The sequence below is a fragment of the Mobula hypostoma genome, chromosome 5 (assembly GCF_963921235.1).
Source record: "Mobula hypostoma chromosome 5, sMobHyp1.1, whole genome shotgun sequence".
Classification (NCBI taxonomy): Eukaryota; Metazoa; Chordata; class Chondrichthyes; order Myliobatiformes; family Myliobatidae; genus Mobula; species Mobula hypostoma.
In genome coordinates this window covers 37,581,125-37,608,446 of record NC_086101.1, presented here as the reverse complement: position 1 = coordinate 37,608,446, position 27,322 = coordinate 37,581,125, and the positions used below count along the sequence as shown (strand labels likewise).

General features: G+C 42.6%; 1 protein-coding gene across 2 annotated transcripts in view; it reads right to left on the bottom strand.

The window, feature by feature from the left end:
* Positions 1-27,322, bottom strand: part of LOC134346778 (serine/threonine-protein kinase 24-like) — a 68,987-nt gene that overhangs the window by 26,287 nt on the left and 15,378 nt on the right. For both annotated transcript variants that reach the window (XR_010018021.1, XM_063048409.1), the window contains exon 3: positions 15,232-15,462. Coding sequence is in view for 1 of the 2 variants with exons in the window: in XM_063048409.1 (XP_062904479.1) it covers positions 15,232-15,462 (231 nt within the window). In the remaining variant the exon portion in view is untranslated. The remainder of the gene's footprint in view (positions 1-15,231; positions 15,463-27,322) is intronic.

The following is a 27,322-nucleotide window of genomic DNA, read 5'->3' as shown; positions in this document are numbered from 1 at the left end:
AAATACTGACTGCATTGCCTGACGGAATGATCCAAGATTTACAGCAGCACTTGAACAGAAAAAAGATACAACATTTGGAAAAGGCGTGTGGAAGTAGCTGTATTGATCTTACAGACAGAAGGCATTGATCCAAAGAGCTGCAAGGGCTCCTGTGTAGTTATCATTCACTTATACCACAACATTTCTCAATTCAGACAATGCTAGATATACCAATTCAAAACGAACAAAATAGCACAAGGGACAGTACAGCTGACTCATGCTTCCTGCTTCTGATGCTGCCTCACTGCAAAACAACTGGTTTCTTGCCATGTTATTTTGACATGTAACTTAATAGGGGTTGAGCTAATAACAACCTACTGAGGACCAAGGAACAAGACGCAGATGCAAAAGAATAAGAAAAAATGCAGATGCTGGAAATGCAAAATAAAATCAGAAATGCTGAAAACATTCAGCAGGTGAAGCAGCACCTGTGGGAAGAACAGTTAAATCTTTGGCTTCCAAGCTGTACATTGAATTCTATAACTTCAGATACTTTATTTTCTTGTCAGTATCATGCCGTCTCTGCTGCGACTTGTCCCCCTGTGACTTTGGCTCGATTTAATCCCTCTCTGTTTGCACATGCTGAACTGGCAGGGATGTCCAAAGACAAACGTTTTGTTGTTTAAGTTCTTTTAGAGTCATACAATACAGGCCCTTCAGCCAAACTCGTCCATGCCCATCAAAATGCCGTAACACCATAAAATAAAAGTCAAATTTATTGTTGTATGCATAATTGCAATGAAAACCTTCCTTACAGCAGCATTTCTGTCTCATGGTGAAGGGAAAGTAGTAAGATGCTGACATAAGGTGGAAAATGTAAATGGCTGAAGAAGAAAGAATCTAACAGCAGAGGAGAGTGGAAGAAAGGGAAGGAGGGGAACAACAGTCCTTCTAATTTGGAATGACCAATGTGCACAATCTTGTGCTGTGCAATTTTGTGCCCAGTGACAGCAACATGAGAACACTGAACTTTATATATAGAGGTACTCATTTTAACAGCTAGCAAAACACTGTCAATAAAAACTGTTGATTTCCTCTGGGTTTGATCGTTTTCGCTCTCGTTCATCGGCATTCTCACAAAATATATATAGCAAACCTGTAGCGGATAATGAAGGATTTTCTCACCGGAGGTTTTGCACACCATCCATATGGGATTTGCTTGCTAAGTGATGCTTTCAGAAGTCAAGTTTCCAAACATCACTCCACTTCATCCCTCTTGCAAGTTCTCTAGCACCTTTGGCATCATGACAATACACACAGGTAACACCAGTTTCTGCATTGTACATAAATATTTTTTGTAGCTGCACGTTCCTGGCCTCATGAGCTTACGTTGTAGCAGTTTTTACTGTTTCATTAGGCCATCCCGCTTTAAACGAACTAGCAATTCTTTTGCACTTCACACCCTTCACTTCTTCAGAATTTGATACAGCGAATCAATAATTTCTTCAATAAAAACAGTATAATTAAGCTAGTTCTAAAATCTACAGAAAAATCACCTCAAATGCCACATTGTCAACAACATCCACATCAGAAACCGGAAAAGGAAATGTGATTGTGTACGATTGTCAAATACACTGAACATCCCAATGAGGTGGAGGGCGACAACCTTTTGTGGGCAGTTTAAAATTTCTTTGTGCGCTAGTAGCAAAAGATGTGTGCACACGCATATCTTAGGGAAACAGTGGAGGTGATGGGCAGGTGAGGAGAAGAGGAGGGGTGAGAAGGTGGTCTCACCCATGATCTGCCAGCTTATACTATTTCCTCTCAACCCACTTTCTTATTTTAGCTTCTGCTCCTTTCATTTCCAGTCTTGAAGGGTTTCAGCCAAAAACACTGACTGCTCATTCCCCTCCATAGATGCTGCCTTACTTGCTGAGTTCCTCCAGCAATTTGTGTGTTGCTCAAGGTTTCCAGCATCCGCAAAGATCTCTCATGTTTATGACCTCAGAACAATTTTACCAGTTGAGGTGATGAATCACCAATGGTTTCCCGTTTTGGCTAGTTTCTCCAACTCACATCGCCTCCATTATGGTATCTTTGCAAAGCAAGTTATCTGAAAAAGAAATGCTGCCACAAAATTCATTTGTATAATGGCATAAACCCAGTAATTCTATGACAATGGAAGTCTTGCAGCCAAGAGATCAGTTTGAGGGAGATTGTGGGAAAATGCCAGGCAATTTATGCTGATTTGTAACTCTCAGATGATCTTTTCCATGCCACAAATTGCTGGAGGCTTTTTTCCCCTATCAAAATAATTGCTTTGACAACCCATTATTCTTTTCCGGAATTTCTGAGCATTAAAACAGCTCAGGATTAGATGCTTATCACCAAAGTATTAAAAAAAGCCTACTACACTGCAGGCACTGCTTATATTTTTAAAGTTCCACTGGGCACATTTACAGTCCTAGACAGCACATCTGCCTCTCAGTCACACTGAGATGCCTTGCAGTCTTGAGGGAACTGATCAATGTGCATTCAAAACAGAGCTTTCAGTGTGAGCTTGCTGTAGACTAATAGACTGCCACATTTCTTGCACTAACCTTCAAAACATTTTGGCTGTAAAGTGCTTCAGGATGTACTTGATAAATGGCAAATATCATAGGTTTTTTCATTCTTTTAATGTTCATTTTGAACATGTGGCCAATTGCACCTCAGGTTGATGGCCTGGGATAGTTCAGCTTATACTCTATAATGATATTATTTTCTTCTGCCATGTTATCAACAGAACATTAATTAATGAAGTAATGGTAGCAAGGTAACAGTCAAAGACAATAAAAAACACAGAAATCTGAAATAAAAACTGAAAATATTGGGCATACTCAGCAGGTCAGGCTTCATTTGTTGAGGAAGGAGGGAAGGACAAAGATCAACTTAATTTTAATCAAGATTGTTGGCATGCGCCAACAAGACGTGTGGACAAGATGGGACCAGGTAACGGAGTATAACATATCGTGGTAGGAAATTTGGCCAGCTGAACCCCACCGCATCAAGTTCCTGATCCGGTGTATGACGTCTATGACATCTTGCCAAGCCCAGTGAACCTCTACTATCGGGGCAAGGCTGAAACACCAGCACACTCCCTGTGCCAAGGGAAGGGAACACTAGAGCACATCCTCTGTTGCTGCCCAAAAGCACTGGCAGAGGGGCGTTATCGTTGGTGCCAGGACCAGGTACAGAAGACAATGGCTGACAGCCATCACCCAGCAAAGCGAGCAATTACTTTTATCAAGGCAGAGGAGAAGGCTCAAATCCAACCCAAGGAACATGTAGCCTTCTAGGAACAGCAAGGACTGGCAATTGAGAGTCGACCTAGGGAAATAGCTCATCCTCCCTGAGCACACCTCCTCGACCATGCTTAGGCCAGACATTGTGCTGCTTCAGCATCATCTAGACAGGTGGTCATGTTGGAGCAGACTCTTCCCTGGGAAGCCAAGATAGAGAAGGACTATGAAAGGAATAAGACAAAGTACCAAGACTTGGTGGAGGAGTGCTTCAGCACAGGGTGGCAGGCACAAGGCATGGCCATAGAGGGGGGCTGCAGAGGGTTTGCTGGTCAATTGAGGCAGCAGAGTGAGCCTCAAGATGGCTGTGGATCAGGAGTGATCCGTGATGTGTCTGAGTATATCACAAGATATATCATTCTATCTATAACCAATTCCAAAGCACTAACATTATTAACTGGTACCCGAGTTGCTAAATATTGCTGGTGTTTTAGAACAGAGAAATCCACAGTATATTACAGGCCCTTCAGTCCACAATGTTGTGCTGACCATGTAACCTACTCCATAAACTGCCAAGAATTACCCTATCAAATAGCCCTCTAATTTTCTAAGCTCCATGTACCTATCTAAGAGTCTCTTAAAAGACCCCATTGTATCAGCCTCTACCACCCTCGCTGGCAGTGCATTCCACACACCCACCACTCTCTATGTCAAAAATTTACCCCTGATATCCCCCCTGTACCTACTTCCAAACACTTTAAAACTATAACCCCTCGTGTTACCCATTTCAGCCCTGGGAAAAAGCCTCTGGCTATCCACACAATCAATGCCACTCATCATTTTATACACCCCTATCAGGTCACCTCAAATCCTCTGTCGCTCCAAGGAGAAAAGGCCAAGTTCACTCAACCTACTTTCATAAGGGACACTCTCCAATCCAGGCAACATCCTTGTAAATCTCCTCTGCACTCTTTTCTTCTTGGTGTGAGATGACCAGAACTGAGCACAGTACTCCAAGTGGGGTCTGACCAAGGTCTTACATAGATGTAATATTACCTCATGGCTCTTGAACTCAATCCCACAGCTGAAGGGCAACACACCATACGCCTTCTTAACAATACTGTCAACCTGCGTAGCAGCTTTGAGTGTCCTATGGACATGGACCCCAAGATCTTGCTGATCCTTCTCACTGCCAAGATTCTTACCTTTAATATTATATTCTGTCTTCATATTTGACCTACCAAAATTAACCACTTCACATTTATCTAGTTTGAACTCATCTGCCACTTCTCAGCCCAGTTCTGCATCCTATCGATGTCCCGCTGTAACCTCTGACAACCCTCCAGACGATACACAATGGACCCAACTTTTGTGTCGTCAGCAGACTTACTAACCCACCCTTTTATTTCGTTATCCAGATTGTTCATAAAAATCACAAAGAAGAGGGGTCCCAGAACAGATCCCTGCAGAACACCACTGGTCACCGACCTCCATGCAGAATATGAACCATCTATAACCCTTTGCCGTCTGTGGACAAGCCAGTTCTGGTTTCACAAAGCAAGGTCTCCTTAGATCCCATGCCTCATTACTTTCTGAATAAGCCTTGCATGAGGAACCTTATCAAATGCCTTACTGAAATCCATATACACTATCTACTGCTCTACCTTCATCAATGTATTTTGTTATATCCTCAATCAGGTTCGTAAGGCACGACCTGCCCTTGACAAAGCCATGCTGACTATCCCTAATCAGATTATGTCTCTCCAAATGCTCATAAATCCTGCCTCTCAAGATCTTCTCCAACAACTTGCCCACCACTGAAGTAAGACTCACTGGTCTATAATTTCCTGGGTTATCTCTACTCCCTTTCTTGAACAAGGGAACTATGTTTGCAACCTTCCACTCTGATGCTTCTCCCATCCCTATTGATGAAGCAAAGCTCATCGCCAGAGGCTCAACAATCTCCTTCCTCGCTTCCCACAGTAGTCTGGGGTATATCTCATCCAGTCCCAGCAATTTATCTAACTTGATACCTTTCAAAGCTTTTCAGTTTGTTCCAAGTCATCCCCACAATTGCTAAGGTCCTTTTCACTGGTGAATACTAAAGCAAAGTATTCATTAAGTACCCCTGCTACCTCCTCCGGCTCCATGCACATGTTTCCACTGTCACTCCTGATTGGTCCTATTCCTTCACAGCTCATCCTCTTGTTCTTCACATACTTATTGAAAGCCTTGAGGTTTTCCTTAAGCTTGCTCTCCAAGGCCTTCTCATGTCCCCTTCTAGCTCTCCTAATTTCATTCTTGAGCTCTCTCCTGGCACCCTTGTAATTTTCTAGAGCTCTAACATTACCTAGTTTCTTGAACCTTTCATAAGTTTTTCCTTTCTTCTTAACTAGATTTTCTACATCTTTTGTACACCATAGTTCTTTTACCCTACCATCCTTTCCCTGCCTCCATGGAACATACCTATGCAGAACACCTTGCAAATGTCCCCTGCACATTTGCCTCATTTCAGCCGTCCATTTCCCTGAGAACATCTGCTCCCAATTTATGTTCCCAAGTTGTCGCCTAATAGCATCATATTTCCCCCTACCCCAATAAGACGTTTTCCCAAATTGTCTGTTCCTGTCCCTCTCCAGCACCATGGTAAAGGAGATAAGAGTTGTGATCACTACCTCCAAAATGAGAGATCTGACACCTGACCAGGTTAAAATACCAGATCAAGTATGGCCTCTCCTCTAGCTGGCTTATCTACATATAGCGTCAGGAAACCTTCCTGAACACTTCTAAACCCACTGCTCTCAGGAGAGGCCAGTCAATAATACAAAATTTAAAATCATCCATCACAACAACCCTATTATCAATGCGCCATTCCAGAATCTGCCTCCCTATCTGCTCCTCCATGTCTCTCTTACTACTGGGGGGTATATAAAAAACACCCAGTAGAGTTATTGTCCCCTTCTTGTTTCTGACTTCCACCCACAATGACAGTAGACAATTCCTCCATGACTTCCTCCTTTTCTGCAGCCACGACACTTTCCCTGATTAGCAGTGCCACTCTCCCACCTCTTTTGCCTCCCTCCCTGTCTTTCTTGAAACATCTAAAGCCCGACACACTCAGCAGCCATTCCTGCCCGAGACATCCAGGTTTCTGTAATAGCCATAACATCATAGTTCCACATATTGATCCATGCACCAAGTTCATCCGCATTGCTTCTGATGCTCCTTGCATTTAAATAGACACATCTCGAACCATCTGGCTGAGTGCTTCTTTGCTCCATCACCTGCCTGTCCTTCCTCTTAAACTCCCTACAAGATGTCACTACTTGTGCATCAACTGGCCCATCCTCTGCCTCTTTACTTCGGTTCCCACACCCCACCCCTGGCAAATCTAGTTTAAACCCTCCCCAACAGCATTAGCAAACCTCCCTCCCAGGATCTTGATTCCCCTCCAGTTCAGGTGCAATCTGTCCCACTTGTACAGGTCACCCCTCCCCCAGAAAAGGTTCCAGTGATCCAGGAACTTGAAACCCTGCCCCCTGCACCATCTCCTCAGCTACTCATTCATCTGCACTATCTTCCTGTTCTGACCTTCACTAGCTTGTGTCACCGGGAGTAGTCCGGAGATTACTACCTTGGAGGTCCTGCTCTTCCGCCTCCTTCCTCACTCCCTCAACTTACTGTGCAGGACCTCTACCCCTCTCCTACCTACGTCATTGGTACCAACATGTACCACGACCTCCGGCTGCTCACCCTCCCCTTCAAGAATATTCTTGAAGGGGACCCTAGAGCCTAGCACCCGGGAGGCAACATACTATCCTGGTGACGCTTTTGCTGCTGCAGAATCTCCTATCTGTTCCCCTAATTAATTGAGTCCCCTATAACCATTGCTCTGCCTGACTTCACCCTACCCTTCTGAGGCTCAGAGCCGACCACAGTCTGGCTGTTGCTGCCTTGCCCACGTAGGTCAACCCCCACAGCAGTATCCAAAGGGATATACCTGTTGCTGAGGGGAATGGCCACAGAGGACCCTTCAAAGACTTCCTTCTCCCTTTACCTCTGTTGGTGTTCACCCATCTACTCCCTGAATTCTGCACTCTGTGTGTAACCACCTGCTCAAAAGTCCCATCTATCAAATGCTCTGCCTCCCGGATGATCCTAAGCTGTTTTCTGCTTTTAATCAACGTGCTTTTCAAATGCTTTCCTTGCTGAAATTTAAGTACAAATATTATTTTAATAGTAAATGTGGCTTTGTAGATTGTACCAACATATTTCTGATGGCACGCAGTCAATAAGCTCTTAGGTTTGGTTTTCACAGAAATAAATATTGGTGATATCTGATTTGTAGGAGGTTTGTTGTTCAAAACATATATGAAATGAGGCAACACATCAACTTTGTAAGAAAGGTATTAGAGGCGCTTGAAACTCCCACAGAGCAAGAAAGTCATCAATTTTTAAACGCTTGTCTTCCACAATAAGTTACAAAAGCAAGAAGGTTCAGAGGCTGGAAGTCTAAGCCCAGTGACACACACCAAACCAGTCATAACAGGAGAGAGGTGGACTGAGTTCCTGCACATATGAACAAGCTCTGCCAAGCCACTACTTGCTCTATTACCTTCCACATGCCTTGTGCCATTACTATTTTTGACACTCATATCTCCTTTGGATTTTTCCTTTGTGATGGACATTCACCATCCAGAGACAAAGGAGGCCATATGTTTTTGCCAAAATATCTGCCCACCACTTACACCCTCCTCTCACTGGTTCCCCTCTCCATGTCCCTCCCATTACTTGTAAAGACAAAGTGTTGTGTTTTGATTAAGTTAAACTTCTAACCAATATTCTTTGCTTAGCTGCTGTTTGTAAACAGGAGCCAGTCTTGAGTTCTTAATGTAAATTTCAAGCAGTAATCAGTTTGAAGCTGAAAGAGCAACTTTGCACATCTATAGAGCACAAGATGCTGGCCACAACACCTGGGCTAACTGCTCGAGAGGTGCAGTATAAGACAATGGGTTATTTAATTGGGCTTGTTTCAAAATAGACAATGCTGATTGAGGAAGCTTGTAGACTAGATGGATACTATCACTTAGCATATCAATAACTGATCTATTAATAAGTTGGAAAATTTATGTGCTCGAATCACAGCATTAATTGTGGGTAACACGCATAAAGGTTGCTGGTGAACGCAGCAGGCCAGGCAGCATCTCTAGGAAGAGGTACAGTCGACGTTTCGGGCCAAGGAGCTCTATCACCAGAAACAGACATAGCTGGTATAAAAAGGTTGATGGGGTGGAGCAAGAACTGACAGTCGATAGGTGGATTCAGGTGAGAGGGATGACGGGTCATTGAGAGGGAGAGAGAAGAAATGACCTCAGAAGCTGGGAGATGATGGGTTGAAGTGTCAAAGGGCTGAAGACGAAGGAATCTAATGAGAGGGAAAGGTGTAGCAAGGGATAATGGGAGGGACATGGAGAGGGGAATCAGTGAGAGGAGTATGTAAGTGGTGGACAGATAGTGAGTGAGGGAGGGGGAAAGAGATAGGGTGATGGGAGCTGATGGATTAGGAGAGTGAAAAGAAAAACCTCTTGCTGCACTGTCCAAAAGCTGACAATCAAAACACAGCAAAACAATAGGATATCTAGTTTTGCAATTGATCTGTTTTAGCAGATCATTAATCCTGATACTGGATTATACTATCTGATTTTTAATATTTATTAAAAGGCTCAAGTCATATCAGAATTCACCAAATGACAAGTGTCACATAAATACAAGTTTAGTACTTGGTATCTATTTATGGGACCAGAACATGTTACTTGCTCTTCAGCTCTGCAAGGCTGCTCCCAATATGTCAACTTTGAGTCATACAGCACAAAAACAAGCTATTTAGCCCACCACATCTATGCTGACCTTTTAGCCCATCTAATCCAAGCCTACTTGCCCACCACATCCTTCTATGTCTGTCTGATGATGATGACGATGATGGCTGGTTCTTCACTTGCAAAGATCAAGAGAGAAGAAAAGTCCTCAGGAGTAACGGCATGATCGTTGGTGACTGTAGAGGCCAATTCTGGATCTGCAGACTCTGGAGCAGTAGGGACATGGGAACTGCTGGGATGTAGGCGCTTGGGTAGTAAGATCCTTTCTGCTTCTCCCCTTCTCTTCAGCAGTCGCCTTCTGGATTCCTCAAAGTACTTGGCCGCACCGTGGATCAGGTTTCTCCAGTGGTCTCGGTCTCTGTCACAAGTCAGCTGCTGCCACTCATTGGCCTCAATATTTGCCAGAGAGAGCTGCTGCTAAGTTGGTCTTTGTACTTCTTGCACACGGTACCACGATCTCTCTTGCCCGGAGAGAGTTCTCCCTAGAGAACTGTTTTCGGTAAGCTGGAACTGTCCATGCGAGACATGTGGCCTGACCAGCAGAGCTGCTTGAGCAGCAAAGTGGCTTCAATGCTTGGAAGCTGAACCTTCTCCAGGACCTCGTTGTTGCAGACATGATTCTGCCAGCTGATACCTATGATGGAGCAGAGGCGGTGCTGATGGATGCGCTTAAGCAACCAGATTTGTGGTACCAGACCCAGGCTTTGGAGCCATATAGCAGTGTTGTGACAACGGCAGCCCTACACCTGGATTTTTGTGGACAGATGCAGCTGGTAGTTCTACCACACACTTTTCTGGAGGTACCCAAAGGCACTGCTGGCTCTGGCGAATTGACTGTCAATGTCCCTTACTACTGTAGCATCGTTAGAGACGACACGGACCAGGTAGAGGGTGGTTGTCAATGGTGATCCGAGGTGGGTTGTAAACGCCATGAGGGGGTTTCAGATGGAGGATCATTGTTTTCTTTGTCGCCAATATGCCTTTTAATTGACACTACCTCCTCCTCTGACAGCACACTCCAGATATCAACCACTCTTTGGAAAAAAAAGGCTCGTCAAATCCATTTAAGGCCTTTCCTCTCACCTTAAAACTCTGCCCTCAAAAAAAGAACTACTTTGCTTCTAAGCTCCAGGGATCATGGACCCAACCCACCCAACCTTTGTTTATATGATAATTACCTCACCACAAGAGTTAACCTTTGCCAATTAAATCCTTCCAAAGTAAGGAGACCAAATACAGAACCCAAATCTAGGTATGGTCCCACCAATGCCCAGTAGTAACATCAGCACTCCATCCCCCTCAATGGGAAAGTCTTAAACTGTTCTTCTAATTCCAATCTGTGTAGAAATGGAATTGGTTTATTATTGTCACGTGTACCAAATGCAGTGAGGAACTTGATTTTGCACGTCTTCCACATAGATCGCTCTAGACATCAATATATCAAGCTTGTACAAAGGAAATAACAATAACAGAGCATAGAGTTAGTTACAGAGAAAGTGCAGGTAGACAAATAAAGTGCAAGAGCCATGATGATGTGGATAGGGAGATCAAGAGTTCATCTTTATGGTCCGTTCAAAAGTATGATAACAGCGGGATAGAAGCTGTCCTTCAAGCTTTTGTATCTTTTACCTATCACTGGGGGGGTATGGAGGGGTAGGAAGAGTGAACTGACTCAGGTGGGAGGGATCCCTGATCATGCCCAAGGAACTGAGAAGTGCAGGCACAGTCCATGGAGCTTCACCCAAACCACATTTCTATTTGATTTAACTGCTCTCTCCGAGGGTGACTGCCAAATTCTTATTTCTCTGAGGGAAAGGAATTTCCCTTGCACCCTTGTGGATATATCAGGTTATGTTCCTCGATTATGGTCCCTCAATCAATAGATTCATCAACTCCAAGAATAAGAGGCAAGGATAAGCAGAGAGGATAAGCCTAGTTACTACAGGCCAATGAATTTAGCTTCAGTGATGGGAAAGTTTTTAGAAACACTGATCCAAACAGGATTAATGGTCACATGCAGAAAAATTAAAGCAAGCCAGCACTAACATTGTTAAAGACAAACTGTATTTAACCAATTTAATAGCATTTTTTAATGAGGCAATGTAGGGATGTGGACTTCTAGAAGACTTTATAATGTGCCACATAATACATACAAGTGACAGTGACAGCACTGATACCAAGTTTGCAAAGAAACAAGCAACAGAGAGTAATGGTGATTGATTGCTTCCCTGATGGAAGAAAGGTGAATGCTGAGGGTTCCTGGGAATCAGTGTTGAGGTCATTGATGGTTTTCTATAAATCTATTATTAATGTCGCAAAGACTTAGGGGCTTAAAGTGACAACTTCTAAATTTGAAAGTAACTCAAAACATAGCAGTATTGTGAAAAGAACTTTTGGTGGTGCCATTACGAAGGCGACTCATACGAACAGCTCTGATGGAAATCTTCAAATATTCTCATTTTAAACTGCTAAAGCTGAAATCTACAGCTACAGCCATGGACAATACAGTAAGCAACATAGTCTTAAGGCTACTCAAAGTTGACGTATCTCAGGTGGCATTCTCCGGTTGCAAGTGCAGTTTCCCTTTAAGAAAACGGAAGAGAGGATGCCACGCTGTTAAAAATTTGTTTAAGGAGAAGAGTGTTCCGCCTTCTACTACCATCTATTCTGCTGGCAAATGTACAGTTTCTGAAAAATAAAATCCAAGACCTCGTGCAAGATTACTCTACCAGAAGGACATCAGGGACCGCTGTGTACCGGGTTTCATGGACACTTGGACATACCCCATCATTCCAGCAATACAGTTCGTTGGCTTCACAATTCACTGCCAAGATAGAACTGCTAAGTCTTTCAAAGGTAGAGGAGGTGGTTCTGTACCAGGATTGCTCACCAGACTTGGAACGTCTAGCAATCAAGTGTTGTTAATTTCATTTTCTGGGTGAATTTTTAGCCATCTTTTTGGTAGCAGAGTGTATTCCACCTCAGGCCCTGTCAAACAGGCTCTAGAGCAAGGGTTCCCAAGCTTTTTTATGCCACGGACCCCTACCATTAACCAAAGGTCTGTGGACCCCAGGATGGGACCCCCTGCTCGAGACAAACTGAGCAACGTAGTCACCAGGCATGAGACAGCGCACCATGATGCCTTCCCCATCACTCTGGGGGATTTTAACCAGGTTGACTTGAAATTCTAAATAATTATCACCAACATATCACTTGTAGAACCAGAGGAGCCAATAGACTGGATAACTTCTATACTACTATCAAGAATGCTCACTGTGCCATCCCACACCCTCACCTTGGAAAGTCTGGCTATACCTCTAGTCCGTGAGTACAGGCAGAAGACTGCAGCACCAGTAGAGAGGACTGAGAAGGTATGGACAAGGGAGGCGGAGGAAGGCCTGCAGGACTGCTTTGAGTCAGTGGACTAGACAGTGTTCAGGGATTCTCTTCAAGTCTAAATGAATATGCCACAGTTGTCACTAACTTCATTAAAACCTGTGTGAATGAGTGTGGGCCTACAGCACAGCATTTAACACAATCATTCTTACAGTTCTGATCAAAAAGCTCCAAAACCTGGGCCTCTGCACCTCCCTCCATAACTGGATCTTCAACTTTCTCACTGGAAGACCAGTCTGTGCAGATCAGAAATAACATCTTTCCTTCTCTGATAATCCACAAGAATGTCTGCTTAGCCTACTGCTCTACTCTCTCTACACCCATGACTGTGTGGCTAGGCACAACCCAAATGCCATCATTGCTACCATCAGGGAGGAGGCACAGGAGCTTGAAGGCACATACTCAATGATTGGGGAATAGTTTCTTCCCCTCTGCCATCCGATTTCTGAATTGGCATTGAATCCATGAACACAGTACCTCACTACTTTTTTGCCCTCTCTTTTTTGTACTTATTTAACATATCAACAAATTTCACAACATATGCCAGTGATAGTAAACCTGATTCAGACTGCAATAAATTGAAGCAGGGTATGAACGCACTGGTGGAAAGAGCAGACACATGGGTGATGAATTTTAATGTGGACAGATGAATGAGGTGACACACTGTGGCGGGAAGACAGACGAAATAATATCCAGGTGGTCCACTAGCAATGAACAGGTTCCATTTTGACAAACGTCCAGAAGTCAATTTAATTGATAAGCAGATTTTATCCATGTTGAAAAATACACAAAAGAAAACCATATGTTAACTACAACACCACAATATTGTAATGAATAGCAACAAATCTCAAAAAAGTGATAAAAAAAAGGACAATAACTAAAATTGGGGAGAGGAGGAGAAGGATGGAGGAGGTGGAGAGAGGTTTTGCCGTTCGTGGAAATGTATCTAGTACTTTTGAATTTATTAAGATTATGAGTTTGTTTGTACAGAGATGTTCTTGGTGTGAGTCTGTAACCAAGAAACAGACTGTAGAGCTTACTGTTCTAAAAGTGGTGCGGGAGCAGAGGGATCTTGGGTTACATATGCACCTCAATGAAAGAGAAATGGTAGGTTGGAAAGTGGTTATTAAGAGATAAAAACCAACAGGCTTCATCACTAGAGGCACAGAGTGTAAAAGCAGGAAAGTTATGCTGAAGCTTTATAAAACATTGGTCTAGCCTCAGCTGAAGCAATGAATATTTATGAGAAGAATAAAGGAATGCAAGGAGAAAGGAAAGAAAGAGGACGTGGTAGATATTGGCCGACTATTCTCATGGACAGGAGGGTCACAGGCTACTGATCATAGAATAAAACAGAAGGGAAGTGAATTGAGAGTGACACAAGGGAAAAAAATGCTGCTGTGCAGGGTGGTTGTAATCTGGAATGCAATACCTTCAGATGTGATGGGAGTGGGTGCAGACCATACAGTGGTCTACAAGCAGGACGTGGGCAAGTGAGGAAAAATCCAGCTATGGAGGAGCAGTTAAGGGAATGGAACAAGTGAATTGCTGTGTTGGAGAGCTGGCATGCACACTTTGGGCTGAAAGGTCTTGTATTATAAACATTCAATGTCTGCCCTATCCAGCCAATAAAAAATATCAGATGATAGCTTTTTTAGTGCAAACATCTGTTTTGACACCCCATTATAAATAACTCTTGCATTGTATGTCAGCCTGCAGCAGATGCAAGCAGGAAGACTAACAAGGATAATCCTAATCAAGCCAAGGGGCATCATCAGATTGGAGCAGGGCATCATTGTGTCACCAGCAGATGTCTACAGCAGCAACCTGGCTACTGAAAATGCTTCCAGATTGACAAGACACAGAGCAGACTAGAGAGGCATGATAGAAATAAAAGTGGCCGCAGATGCTGGAAAGCTTGAGCAACACACAAAAAAATGCTGGAGGAACTGAACAAATCAGGCAGCATCTGTGGAGGGGGAATAAACAAATGACGTTCCAGGCTGAGACCCTTTATCAGGAAAAGGCAGTAGCCTGAATGTGGTTGGGAGGTGGGTGGAGGGAGAGGAAGGAGCGCAAGCTGGCAGGTGATAGGCCTTGATCTGAAATGTCGACTGTCCATTTCCCTCTACAGATGTTGTCTGACCAGTTGAGTTTTCTACAGCAGCTCCTTTTTTGCTAGACAGACATGACTTTCAACTTCCCTCTGATCAGCTCCATCAGGGACACAAGCCTCCCCACCAGAGACATCTTCAAAGGGGTGGTGATAAGAAAGTTACATCCATCATTGGGGACACTCACCATCCAGGACATGGCCTCTCCTCATTACTTCCATCAGGGCGGAAAATACACAGTCAATGTTTTAGGAACACCTTCTTCCCCTCTGCCATCAGATCTCTCAATGATCCATGAACACTATCTCATGACTTTGGTCTCTTTTTGCACTCGTTTTTAAAATATATTTCCTATTGTTACTTTTAGTAATTTTTTATGACTTGCACCATACTGCGGGACAAAATCTCACAACGTCAGTCATAACATACCAGATTCTGAAATGCCCTAAAAGACCACGCAGCCATATCCCAGGAATGAACAACCAAACACCACATTTCCGACAATCCCAAACACTAGCTAGAGGAGCATATTTTATCAGCCGAAAGCCCAGCACCACCAGCAAGTTGTTGAGAAGCCTCACTCACTTTCAGGTAAGATCCATAGTATTTAGTAACATACGGACTATCACACTGACTCAGCACAGTGATTTCCTGCTGGATATCTTCAATTTCATCTTCAGCTTCTTCAAGATCAATATTTTTTATGGCCACAATTTTTTGAGTCCGGTTGTCTATTCCTTTAAAAACTTCCCCAAAGGAGCCTTTGCCGATTTTCTCCAGCTTTGTGAACAGTTGCTCGGGATCTGCTTTTAAATTCTAAGGAAAAGAAAAAAGCAAATATGAGAAAGACAAGGTGACAAATATCTTAATCACACAACTTGCATTTAATTAGCACATCTCTTCCCCTCAGAACTAATGAAATGGAGTTAGTGTGTTCATGTGGGAAACATGGCTAATTTGGACATACCGAACTCCCACAGATACTTAAGTCATGAATTTAATGACATTTACTTACTAAATAATTATTGGCCAAGTGAGAACTCCCTTACTCTTCATTAGGTGAAATGGAATTTTAGAAAATAACAAATTGGTTGTGATAACCCATATTAAATCATTTAAAGTTAGCAAACAAAACATTAGTTAAGTGAGATATGCTACACCCAGCAACCAACCAGTCATTTGGTCAGAGAAACATCTTATGGAGAAAAGGAGGCAGAGGATTGCATGCAACCCTCTATGTCATTCCTTACAGAATTCTCAATCACCACCTCAAAATCTTGTGATACAGAACAAAATTTGCCATCACAGAATTTATGTCAAAATACCAAGGCAAAGATATTTTTAAACTTATGTTTCTTGATGCATCTGCAGGTGAAACACCTCCATATTACATAAAAGCAGGCGACAGACCATTGGGTAAATCCTGAATGGGTGGTCCCTGTTGCACAATCTCAATCAGTTCACATTGCACAAACTCACTTCAAGCAGATTAGACATAGACATAGAATAGTACAGCACAGTACAGGCCCTTCGGCCCACAATGTTGAGCCGAGCCTCAAACCCTGTCTCCCATATAACCCCCCACCTTAAATTCCTCCGTATACCTGTCTAGTAGTCTCTTAAACTTCACTAGTGTATCTGCCTCCACCACTGACTCATGAAGTGCATTCCACACACTAACCACTCTCTGAGTAAAACACCTTCCTCTAATATCCCCCTTGAACTTCCCACCCCTTACCTTAAAGCCATGTCCTCTTGTATTGAGCACTGGTGCCCTGGGGAAGAGGCGCTGGCTATCCACTCTATCTATTCCTCTTAATATCTTGTGCACCTCTATCATGTCTCCTCTCATCCTCCTTCTCTCCAAAGAATAAAGTCCTAGCTCCCTTAATCTCTGATCATAATCCATACTCTCTAAACCAGGCAGCATCCTGGTAGATCTCCTCTGTACCCTTTCCAATGCTTCTACATCCTTCCTATAGTGAGGTGACCAGAACTGGACACAGTACTCCAAGTGTGGCCTAACCAGAGTTTTATAGAGCTGCATCATTACCTCGAGAGATTAGCTATAATTCAAAGGAATTTGAGAGAATACTTGTGCTAACTACTTTATCATTGTAAATTATTTTAAAAAGCCATGAAAGTTTATTTTAAGGACATGACTGATATCCTCAAAACATAAACTGAGACTGCACTAAACATGTTCTTTGACATTGAGTTCCGCCATATTTCGCATGGGGTTATAAGAATACAACTTTTGAAAGGGAATGTAATTAAAAATAGCGAACTCTTCCCCAATGGTCTCTTTCAACAGTTGCAAACTTGAGGATATCCAAAGCTCTGTTACCTGTACCACCTTCTCAATGTGCTTGACAAGAGCAGTACACTAATTCAAAACTCTCGGCATTGTTTTCAAGGCAGGCCCTTACCTTTCTCTCTTACTAATTATGAAAACACAGGAGGCCATTCAGCCCATTAAGTCCATGCCAGCTCTCAACAGAGCAAAACCATTGGTCCATTCCACCTTCCATTTTCCTTTTAGCTCAGCAACTTATTTTCTCCAATATTGACTGCTTTTGCCACTTACCCACTCTAGGGGTAATTTACAGCCATCTCGTCATTGGGGTGTAGGAGAAACGATAGAACACGGGGGGGGGACGGACCCATATGGTCACAGAGAACATGCAAACTCCATGTAGATAAAATTAAATTGTACCTGCTTGCCAAGGGCTACAAGACAGCAACGCTAACTGCTGCACCACTGTAACCTCTTCCAACGCTAAACATTTGAAGTATCTCAGACTTACAATTCCATCACTGACAACCATGCTTTCAGCTGCCTGGGTCCCGATCCTTGGGATTAATTCCTAAACCTGTTCGCCTTAAAAATGCTGCTTAAAATGTTTCATTTGGGCCAAACTTTAGGTCACCCATTCTAACATTGACCTCTGTAGCTTGCTGTCAAATTTTAGAACATAAAACATTACACTACAGTGCAGGCCTTTCAGCCCATGATGTTGTGCCAACTGTTTAACCTATTTAAGATCAATCTAACCCTTCCCTCCTGTATAGCTGCCTCTACCACCACCCCTGCCGTCGTGTTCCACACACTTACCACTCCGTGTAAGATTACCTCTGACATTTCCCACCCTGCCTTTCCTCTAACCACCTTAAAATATGCCCCCTGCATTGGCCATTTCTGCTGTAGAAAAAGTCTCTGGCTGACCAGAGTTTCTTTTCATCCTGTACACCTCTCCTCCTTCGCTCCAAAGAGAAAAACCCTAGCTGGCTCAAATCTTTCCTCATGAGACATGCTCTTTGTTTGAGAAAGCTCCTGAGCTGCACATTGTATACACTAATCCCACTGTCTCAGTGCACATTGCTGGAGTTACTTCTCCAACAGATCAATGTTTCCCAAGAGGTCCTGATAAAAAGCCATCAATTTAAAATGTTAACACTATTTTTCTCCCTAGAGATGTTGCATGATCTAAGCATCTCCAACACTTTGTTTTTATTTCAGATTTCTAGCATCAGTTCAATTTTTCTTTTAAACTATTAGCAACATTGCCTATGAATGACAGAAACCTTTCACCCCATGATGTGAAACGTAACTGCATGAGCATTAAAATCAAATGCACAGACCTGCCCAAACGGCAAATGCTGTGGGGCAGAACTTGATTACGTTGGACAGTGCTGTCACATGGATTACTGTAAAGTCTGACAGAGAACTTGGCATTTTCATGTGCTTACTTAATTTATTGCAGGTTGCCTTGTACTTGCCCTGTCCTAAATATACATCTGGTTTGTATTTTGAGTCTACAGGGAATGTGGTAAACTGTATTAAAACTTAGCCTTAAAGCAAGATTTCTCTTGTAACACACTGGTACCAACATTCTAAACAAACACCATGAAGGTATTTGGAAACTCAGGGCAGACCCGATATCTTCCTCAGTGTCTAACATTACAGCATTGAAACAAACTACAAGAGATCACAGCCAGAGCTAACCAGCTTCCTGGGCTTGTACTCGTTGGAATTTAGAAGATTGAGGGGGGGATCTGATTGAAACTTATAAGATCCTAAAGGGATTGGACAGGCTAGATGCAGGAAGATTGTTCCCAATGTTGGGGAAGTCCAGAACCAGGGGCCAGTCTGAGGATAGAGGGGAAGCCTTTTAGGACCCAGATTAGGAAAAACTTCTTCACACAGAGAGTGGTGAATCTGTGGAATTCTCTGCCACAGGAAACAGTTGAGGCCAGTTCATTGGCTATATTTAAGAGGGAGTTAGATATGGCACTTGTGGCTACGGGGGTCAGGGGGTATGGAGGGAAGGCTGGGGAGGGGTTCTGAGTTGGAGGATCAGCCATGATCATAATAAATGGCGGTGCAGGCTCGAAGGGCCGAATGGCCTACTCCTGCATCTATTTTCTATGTTTCTATGTTTCCTTTAAGCCTTTCTTCATCACACCCAATCACCATACTCTTCTTTCCAGTTTTCCCTTCACCATATTTGTACTGCACTAGTATAAACACAAGAGATTCTGCAGAAGCTGGAAATCCAGAGCAACACAAAATGCTGGAGGAACTCAGCAAATCAGGCAGCGTCTATGGAGGGGAATAAATGTTTCGGGCCTAGACCCTTCATCAAGACTGGAAAGGAAGGGGATGGAATTCAGCATAATAAAGTGGGTGGGGGTAAGGACTACAAACAGGTGAGGGGGAGGAGGGTGGGTGAGGATGAAGTAAGAAGCTGGGAGGTGAGGTAAAGGGCTGAAGAAGAATGAATAAACTATCATGGCTATCAGGACAGTGAACCATGGAAAAAAGGGAAGGAGGGTAATCAGATGGATGTGGTGGGGAGGTGATGAAAAGAGAAGAGGTTAGAGGGTAACCTGAATGTGGAATGTAAAAAGAGAAAAGGGGAGGTGGAAGTAATTACCAGGAAGTTGGAGAAATCAATGTTCATGCCATCAGGTTGGAGGTGACCCAGACAGAATATGATGTATTACTCTTCCAACCCGAGTGTGGCCTCATTGTGGTAATAGAGGCAGCAGTGGTCAAAAATGGAATGGCAAGTCAAAATGAAATGGGTGGGCACCAGTGGTAAGAGCAAAGGTGCTTGACAAAGCAGTACTCAATCTAGGTTGTTCATTTCTTCTTCAGCCCTTTACCCCTTCCATCTACCCCCTCCCAGCTTTTCATCCATCTTCCCTCTCACTTGGTCTCACCTGTCAGCTTGTATTCCTTCCCCTCACTCCACCAACTTATATAGGGCTTCCTTCCCCTTTCATTCCAGCCTTGACCAAGAACCTCGGCCTGAAACATTGTCTGTTTATTCCCCTCCATAAATGATGCCTGACCTGCTGAGTTCTTCCAACATTTTGTGAGAGTTGTAATGCACTACTGCAATTAAATTATCTATCTGGATGGAATGCAAAACTAGTTTTTCACTGTGCCTCAGGCATTTGACAATAATAAACCAATTTACTCCCCTTCACTCCTTCCTATATTTTACATTCTCTCTATTCTGCTTGAATATTTACCCATTTTAATCTTTACCCAGCTAGCGGAATGAAATCTCCTTTCTGCTACACACTACTCAGCAATATAGAAGGGCAAAACACAGGAGCAGGTTGTTCGGTCTAAGATGACTCTGCTAAACATGATGGCACATTAAACTAAACACCTTCTGCCTGCACATGATCCAAACATGTGCATATTATATCTTTATTCCACAATTATTGCTGTGCCAAAGAATCAAAGTCTTCATTGATCACGTTGGCAACAATCTAAATTTCACTCTTTGTTTTGTTTCCGCCGCTGCTCGGCCAACACTATTCCGCTTCTGGTCAGCAGATTGTGTGTTCATGTTCCACTTCAGGCTCTAGGCTGATACTCCAATGCAGTTCAGAGTGCTGCACTGTCAGTGGCGCAACTTTTAAATTAACCACTAAACCAAGGCCTCAGCACTTTTCTCACGTGGATACAAAATGCCCCACACAGCGATACAAGAAGAGGGGAGTTCTCCGCCGTAGTAGCCTCACTGATGACCGACTTTGCTGGCTGCAATAGGCGGATGAAATCTCACTGGCTCTTTATACAGCCTTGAATGCTGCCACACTATTCACAACTATTCTTGAACACTTTCTCATTCTTTTTACTCTCTTTTTTCACTAATATAATTTTTTATTTAGATTTCTTATTGTAATTTATAGCATTTTATGTTTTGCACTGTACTGCTGCAAAAAAAAAATTCACGGCATACTGTATGTCAGTGATATTAAACTTGATTGGGCTGTGTTCTACACAATACAGCAAAGAGCATACTTCTGATTGGGATGGCAACTGGGATGACCAGAAGCCACCAATTGTGCATCAATACTTATATTTCCTAAAGGTTCCAGCTGGCAGAATTTACTTAATGTATTTATGGAAGGATGTGCTGGCAGTGGAGAGTCCAGAGCAGGTGCACAAGGATGATCATGGGAATGAAAAGTTTAATGTATGATGTGGCTGGGTCTGTGCTCAATGGAGTTCAGAAGGATGAGGGGAATCTCATTGAAATCTACTGTGTACTGGAAGGCCTCGATAGAGTAGACACAGTGAGAATATTTCATCAGTAGGATCCTCAGTACTTTTCTCAGCCATAGCCTCAGAATAAAGGGATATTCCCTTAAAACTGAGAGAAGAGGGGATTTCAGCCAGAGGGTGGTGAATCTATGGAATTCCTTGCCACAGAGAGCTGAGGAAACCAAGCCATTGGGTGTATTTAAGGCAGAGATTGATAGGTTTATGACTGGTAAGGGGATTAAGGGTTACAGACAGACGGTGGGAGAATTGGGTTAAAAGAAATCAGCCACGATTGAATGATGGAGCTGACCTAGCCGGCCCAAATCTGCTCCGATATCTTATGGTCTTATGAATTATCAGTTTGAACAATTAAATATTAGCATATTTGGGTACTTGTTTGTGGTCTATGAATCCAAGACTTAATTCCAAACACATCATGAAGTGAAAGATGTCCAGAGATCTTGGGATTTGTGTTGATAGAAATACAGCGCACAGATCACAGTGCACTGCACAGCTACACTGTAATTGGTAATAACACTATCGGCTAATTTTACCCCTGCATGTGTGTATATATATATATAAATAAACACACACACACGCCGCCCACAATGGACTTTTGGAAGAATGCAGCAATGTCTGTTTAATGCTGTATTTGTGGGACCATGCGATTTTACATGCCGTCCGATCTCACCACATGTAACAGGAAGTATTTATTCCTAAACCAAATCGTAGGGGAAGCGCTGGCGCAGTTTACGAGGTGCTCCATGGTGAAATTGAATACAAAATGTTACCAATTAAGCATCAAGTTCAAATATTTTAGAAATTAACCCATTTCTCCACAGCATATTATGCTAGGAAGGAAGCCTCGTTCAAGAGAACCCAGCTCAAATCTTTAAGCCATGCATCTTTGTTTTGAAGCATGACTTCTATTTAGCATTGTGGAATTTTACTGATCCAGTAAAAGGATGCAAGAATGCTCTAGTGCCCAAAATCTGGTTCTACTTAGCAAAATTCAAAGATTGCATTCCATGTTCACAATGCAAAATGTTAAATATTGAAAACTTCACAAGGCACTGAGAACGTTTTTTCTGAATATAGGTGCATGCAAGACCCATTTTCCCTTTGAGTATCTCATAAGTACAAAACAGTTGCAACTAGATCCCTCTTGTATCATCTTGCACCGGATAAAATTTACAACAGCACAGCATGACATCTAAAACTTTGACAAACTTCTACAGATATGTAGTGGAAAGTATATAACTGGCAGCATCAAAACTTGGCATGGAAACACCAATGCCATTATGTGGAAAATCCTACAGAAAGCAGTGGATATGGCCCAGTCCATCACAGATAAAGCCCTCTCCACCACTGAGCACATCAGCGTGAAATGCTGTCGCAGGAAAGCAGCATCCATCATCAGGGTCCCCCAACACCCAGGACATGCTCTCTTCTCACTGCTGCCATCAGGAAGGTGGCACAGGAGATTCAGGATTCACACCACCAAGTTCAGGAATAGTTACTACCCCTCAACCATCAGGCTCTTGAGCCAAAGGGGATAACTTCATTTGCTCCATAATTGAAACGTTTCCAAAGCCTATGGACTCACTTACAAGGATTCTTCATCTCATATTCTCGATATTTATTGCTTATTTATTTATTATTATTTCTTTCTTTTTGTATTAGCACAGTTTGTTGTCTTTTGCACAATAGTTGAATGCCCAAGTTGGTGCAGTCTTTCACTGATTCTGTTCTGGTTATTATTCCACAGAATAATATGAGTATGAATAGGACAATGAATAAGTCAAGACAATGAATCTCAAGGTTATGTATGATGACATATATGTACTTTGATAATAAATTTACTTTGAACTTCACTTACAAACAGTTGCCCCGTTTCCATTAACACAAATTGTTGACTCACTTAAAAGTAAAAACTCTGCATGGAGTTTTAACGTCCATTACAGATGTTAGAAAATAGAACAGTGGAGCACAGAAACAGGCCCTTCAGCCCACACAGGCCTTGCCAGGCATGATGCCAAATTTAACAAATCATTTATAGAACGCAGGGCTGTGCAACACATGAACAGCAGAGTTAAAGCAAAGACTTTTCTAAAGTGGTAGTCCTCTAATTCTGGCCTCAATTTTTATTGGTCATTAGTTTTAGCTGCCAAGGCTCTATGCCTCGGTGAATTTAATCACTAAACCTTGTGGCCTCTTTTCCCATGAAGACAACCTTTTTTGAAGCATACTCCTTTGAATTTTTGGTGAATGGTTTGCTAGGACGGAATCAAATTTTAATTGGTAAAACTTTAGTGGAGAGCCATGGGATATTTTATTGTGTTAAATATCAGAGGGCATGCTAGCAGCATGCTGGCATAGCAGTTAGGGTAATGCTTTACAGTGCCAGCTGCCTGTAAAGAGTCTGTACATTCTCTTTTGACCATATGAGTTTCTTCTGGATGCTCTGGCCTCGTTTCACTTCTGCAAGACGCACGGGTAAGGAACTTAGTGAAGTGTGGCCGTGCCACTTACCCCTCCCCCACCACACCAGCACACCTTAGGACACAAAACCATGTTTCAATACACGTGATAAAGCTAATCTTTTAAAAGTTTTTCTTAAAACTGTACTGTTCTTTCTCTTTAACTGTAACACTATTCTGTAGGGTTTTTTTTAAATCTTGTACCACTTCAGTGTAGTTACAATTAACTGATCTGTATGAACTGCATGCAAGACAAGTTTTTCTATTGTAACTTGGTACATGTGACAATAATAATTTAAATTCCTATGTATGCTATCTCTGAATCGCCTTCTCAGTGCAGGTGTAAAATATCACAATTTAAAATGTAACATTGTTAGTTATTTTCTCTCCCATCTAAAGGCCAAATATAAAATTTGGCATACAGCCAGAAGAATAGAATTGTTAGTTTTCTCCCTCAACCTTGCAGAAGTCTGAACGATGAAGGTTTGTCAAGGATGGCAGTAGCACAGGGCTTGATTTACTGTGGGCCGGGCAGCAGAGCATTAGGAATAAATTAACTTCATACTGAGTGTGGCAGTGGGAACTGGGAACAGGAAGAACAAGTCAAAGATCACAAATACCTGTGATGGAAAGAGAGGAGGTGAATCAGGCACAGAGACAACACAAGGGAGTCTTAGTGACATGTGCAGCACCAGAATGCAGGCTCCGTTCAGAAATCAAAAGGATTGCAGATCGCACAATAAAGCATTTCATCTGGATGAGTTGTTAACGAATTCTTTGCTTTTAAAGTCTTTCAGCCATAGTGCTATGTTACCAGCACAGAGCTGACTCAAAAGAACCTCTTTCTACGCAAGTGTCCTCCTACCTTGGTCATTGCATTGTTATTGTTTATCTCCTTCACGAGTACATCCAGCCGGTCATCTCAACAGACAATTTAACACTTCCCTCCCACATAATCCTTCATTTGTCATGCATGTATCTAAAATGCCCTGATATACTGTATCTGCCTTGGCCAATACCTTTGACAGTGAATTTCACGTATCTACCATCCTCTATGTTCAAGTCTTACCTTGGACATCTACTCCCGCCACAATCACCTTAAAATTATGCCCTTATTAACCATTTCCACCCTGGGCCGTCCAAACTATCTATCCCTCTTATCATCTTGTGTATCTCTATTAAGTCACCTCTCATCCTCTTCGCTTCAAAGAGAATAGCCCTAAGTCACTCAACCAATCCTCAAAAGGTACGCTCTCCAATTCAAGCAGCATCTCCGTACAAATCTCCACTGAACCAGAACACAAAATTCCAAGTCTGGGCTAATCAGAGTTTCAGAATCAGAATCAGAGTCAGGTTTAATATCACTGGCATATGTTATGACATTTGTTCACTTTGTGGCAACAGTACACCGCAATACATGATAATACAGGGAAAAGCTGTGAATTACAGTAAGTATATGTAGGTATGTCACACAGTTAAATAAAATAAGTGTGGGGGCGCTAGTGCGCATGCGTATGGATTGGATGTGCTTGGTCAGTGCTCCTCTCTTGAGGCCTCGATAAAATTACTATTATACCATGTTTTATTCATTCATAGGCCAACAGTGTATGTGTAAACTAAATTTCTGGAAAAGTTTGACAATGCCAAAGGCAAATAAAGCCAAGACCACCGACTGCCAAACTACCAAAGTTAGTGTTAACAACGGGTCGGTAAAGAACTTCTCCGCGTCTGAGATACCACCAGATAAAACTTACGCCATGTGCAAGGAATTAGGTCAGAAGACTTCTGAGTCAGTTCTGCGTGTCATTAACGATGTCTTTGATGTTTCTGAGACCAAGTTTCAGATGCTTGTGGCCTCATTGGCTGACTTACAAGCCCGTGTGGCTAATCAAGAACTAACCACGAGCAACCTTGAAGCACGCGTGCAAGAGCTTGAAGCTAATTGAATTCAGAGCTAATGAGACAAAATAGCCAGCTTGAAGCTAAAGTGCATGACTTCGAGGCTCGATCCCTGAGCCATAATATTAAGATTGTAGGGAAACAAGAGGGCGAGGAGGATGGTAAACCTACTGAATTTGTTTCCAGACTGATTCCCAAGTTGCTCGGGCAAGAGCATGTCCCGTACCCAGTTAACGTCCATCACGCATATCGCTCTCTCCAGTCAAAGCCGGCTGCCGCTGCTAAGCCACGCACCATCTTGGCACGTATCCATCACTTTCGAGTGAAACCGCTGACCTTGCGCCGCAGCAGACTACAACCCATGGAGTACAAGGAAATTAAGGTCTTGATCTTCCCGGACTATACTAATGAGGTGATGACTCAACGTCGTGCCTTTCGTGATGCACTACAAACTGCATGACGAAGGAATCAAGCACACCCTGCGGTATCCAGCTAGGCTCTATATTTATCATCAAGATGGAAGAGCGCCTAAAGTATATGACGACCCGATAGAAGCAGCATAATTCTTGGAAAGGACGCAAAAGGGAGTAGATAAACTGACACTGTTTATTCAGCTTATATTTGTGCCAGTTTTCATGCTGGGATAAGGGGAGGGACCTGCTTGCTATATGTAGTTTTGCAATGCTGTATGCAGCACTGGGATTTAATTGCAGAGAAAGTTCTAAATATTTTTGTTATTGTAAGAGTTAAATCTGAGTTGGTGTCATGAATGTTCAGCTTCAGGTGCGGACATTGGATAATTTCTCCCCAGTCCTAATAGCATTTGTTTAATGGTATCATATAATTTGTGTTATAAATTTTCTCAGAGAGGGGGTTTGTGATAATTGTGTAATGTTAGTTGCCTGCCCAGCAACTCCTTTTGGGATGGAAATGGGGAACTATGTGTCCGGTTTAGGGAGACACGAAGGGGGGTGGGTTCTTGTTTATAGCTCAGACGTTTTTTTTTGTATGTATGTTGTGTTCTTATGAGGCTGCCAGTTATTTTGCATTGTTTACTATGTTTGTGCTCAACTCTATTAATCTCTTTTTTATTCTCATATGCAGAGGTCTTGCGGTAGAACGCAGCTGGGAGGTAAAGATATTACAATAGTCTCGTGGAATGTTAAGGGCCTTGGTCATGTCGTTAAGAGGAATAAACGTTTTAGACATCTCAAATCTCTATCTGCAGATGTGATTTTTCTACAGGAAACCCATATCAAAGTAACTGAGCAACGCAGATTGAGATCTAGCTGGATATCGCAGGTTTACCAGTCACTATTTACTTCTCATGCCCGTGGTGTGGCTATCTCCTTTAAGAAAAATATTCCATTTCAACTCACTTCCATGACCACAGATCCTCTCAGCAGGTTTATTATGATTTCTGGCACCATTAATTTGTTTCTGCTAACCTTCCTTAATATTTATGCTCCAAACACAGATGAGCCAAATTTTTTTGGGAAAGTTTTTGATTTACTTCCGGATGCCAGTAATTCAAATATAATAATCGGCAGTGACTTGAATTGCTACCTAAATCCATACTTAGATAGATTGTCCTCCCACCCACCCTCAAATATCGTATCAGTGCAGGTCCTAAATAATTTGATTAGATCTAGGAATTTAATAGATATTTGGTGAGTTCAACTGACAAGGACTATTCTTATTATTCTCACGTTCATAAATCTTATAGTAG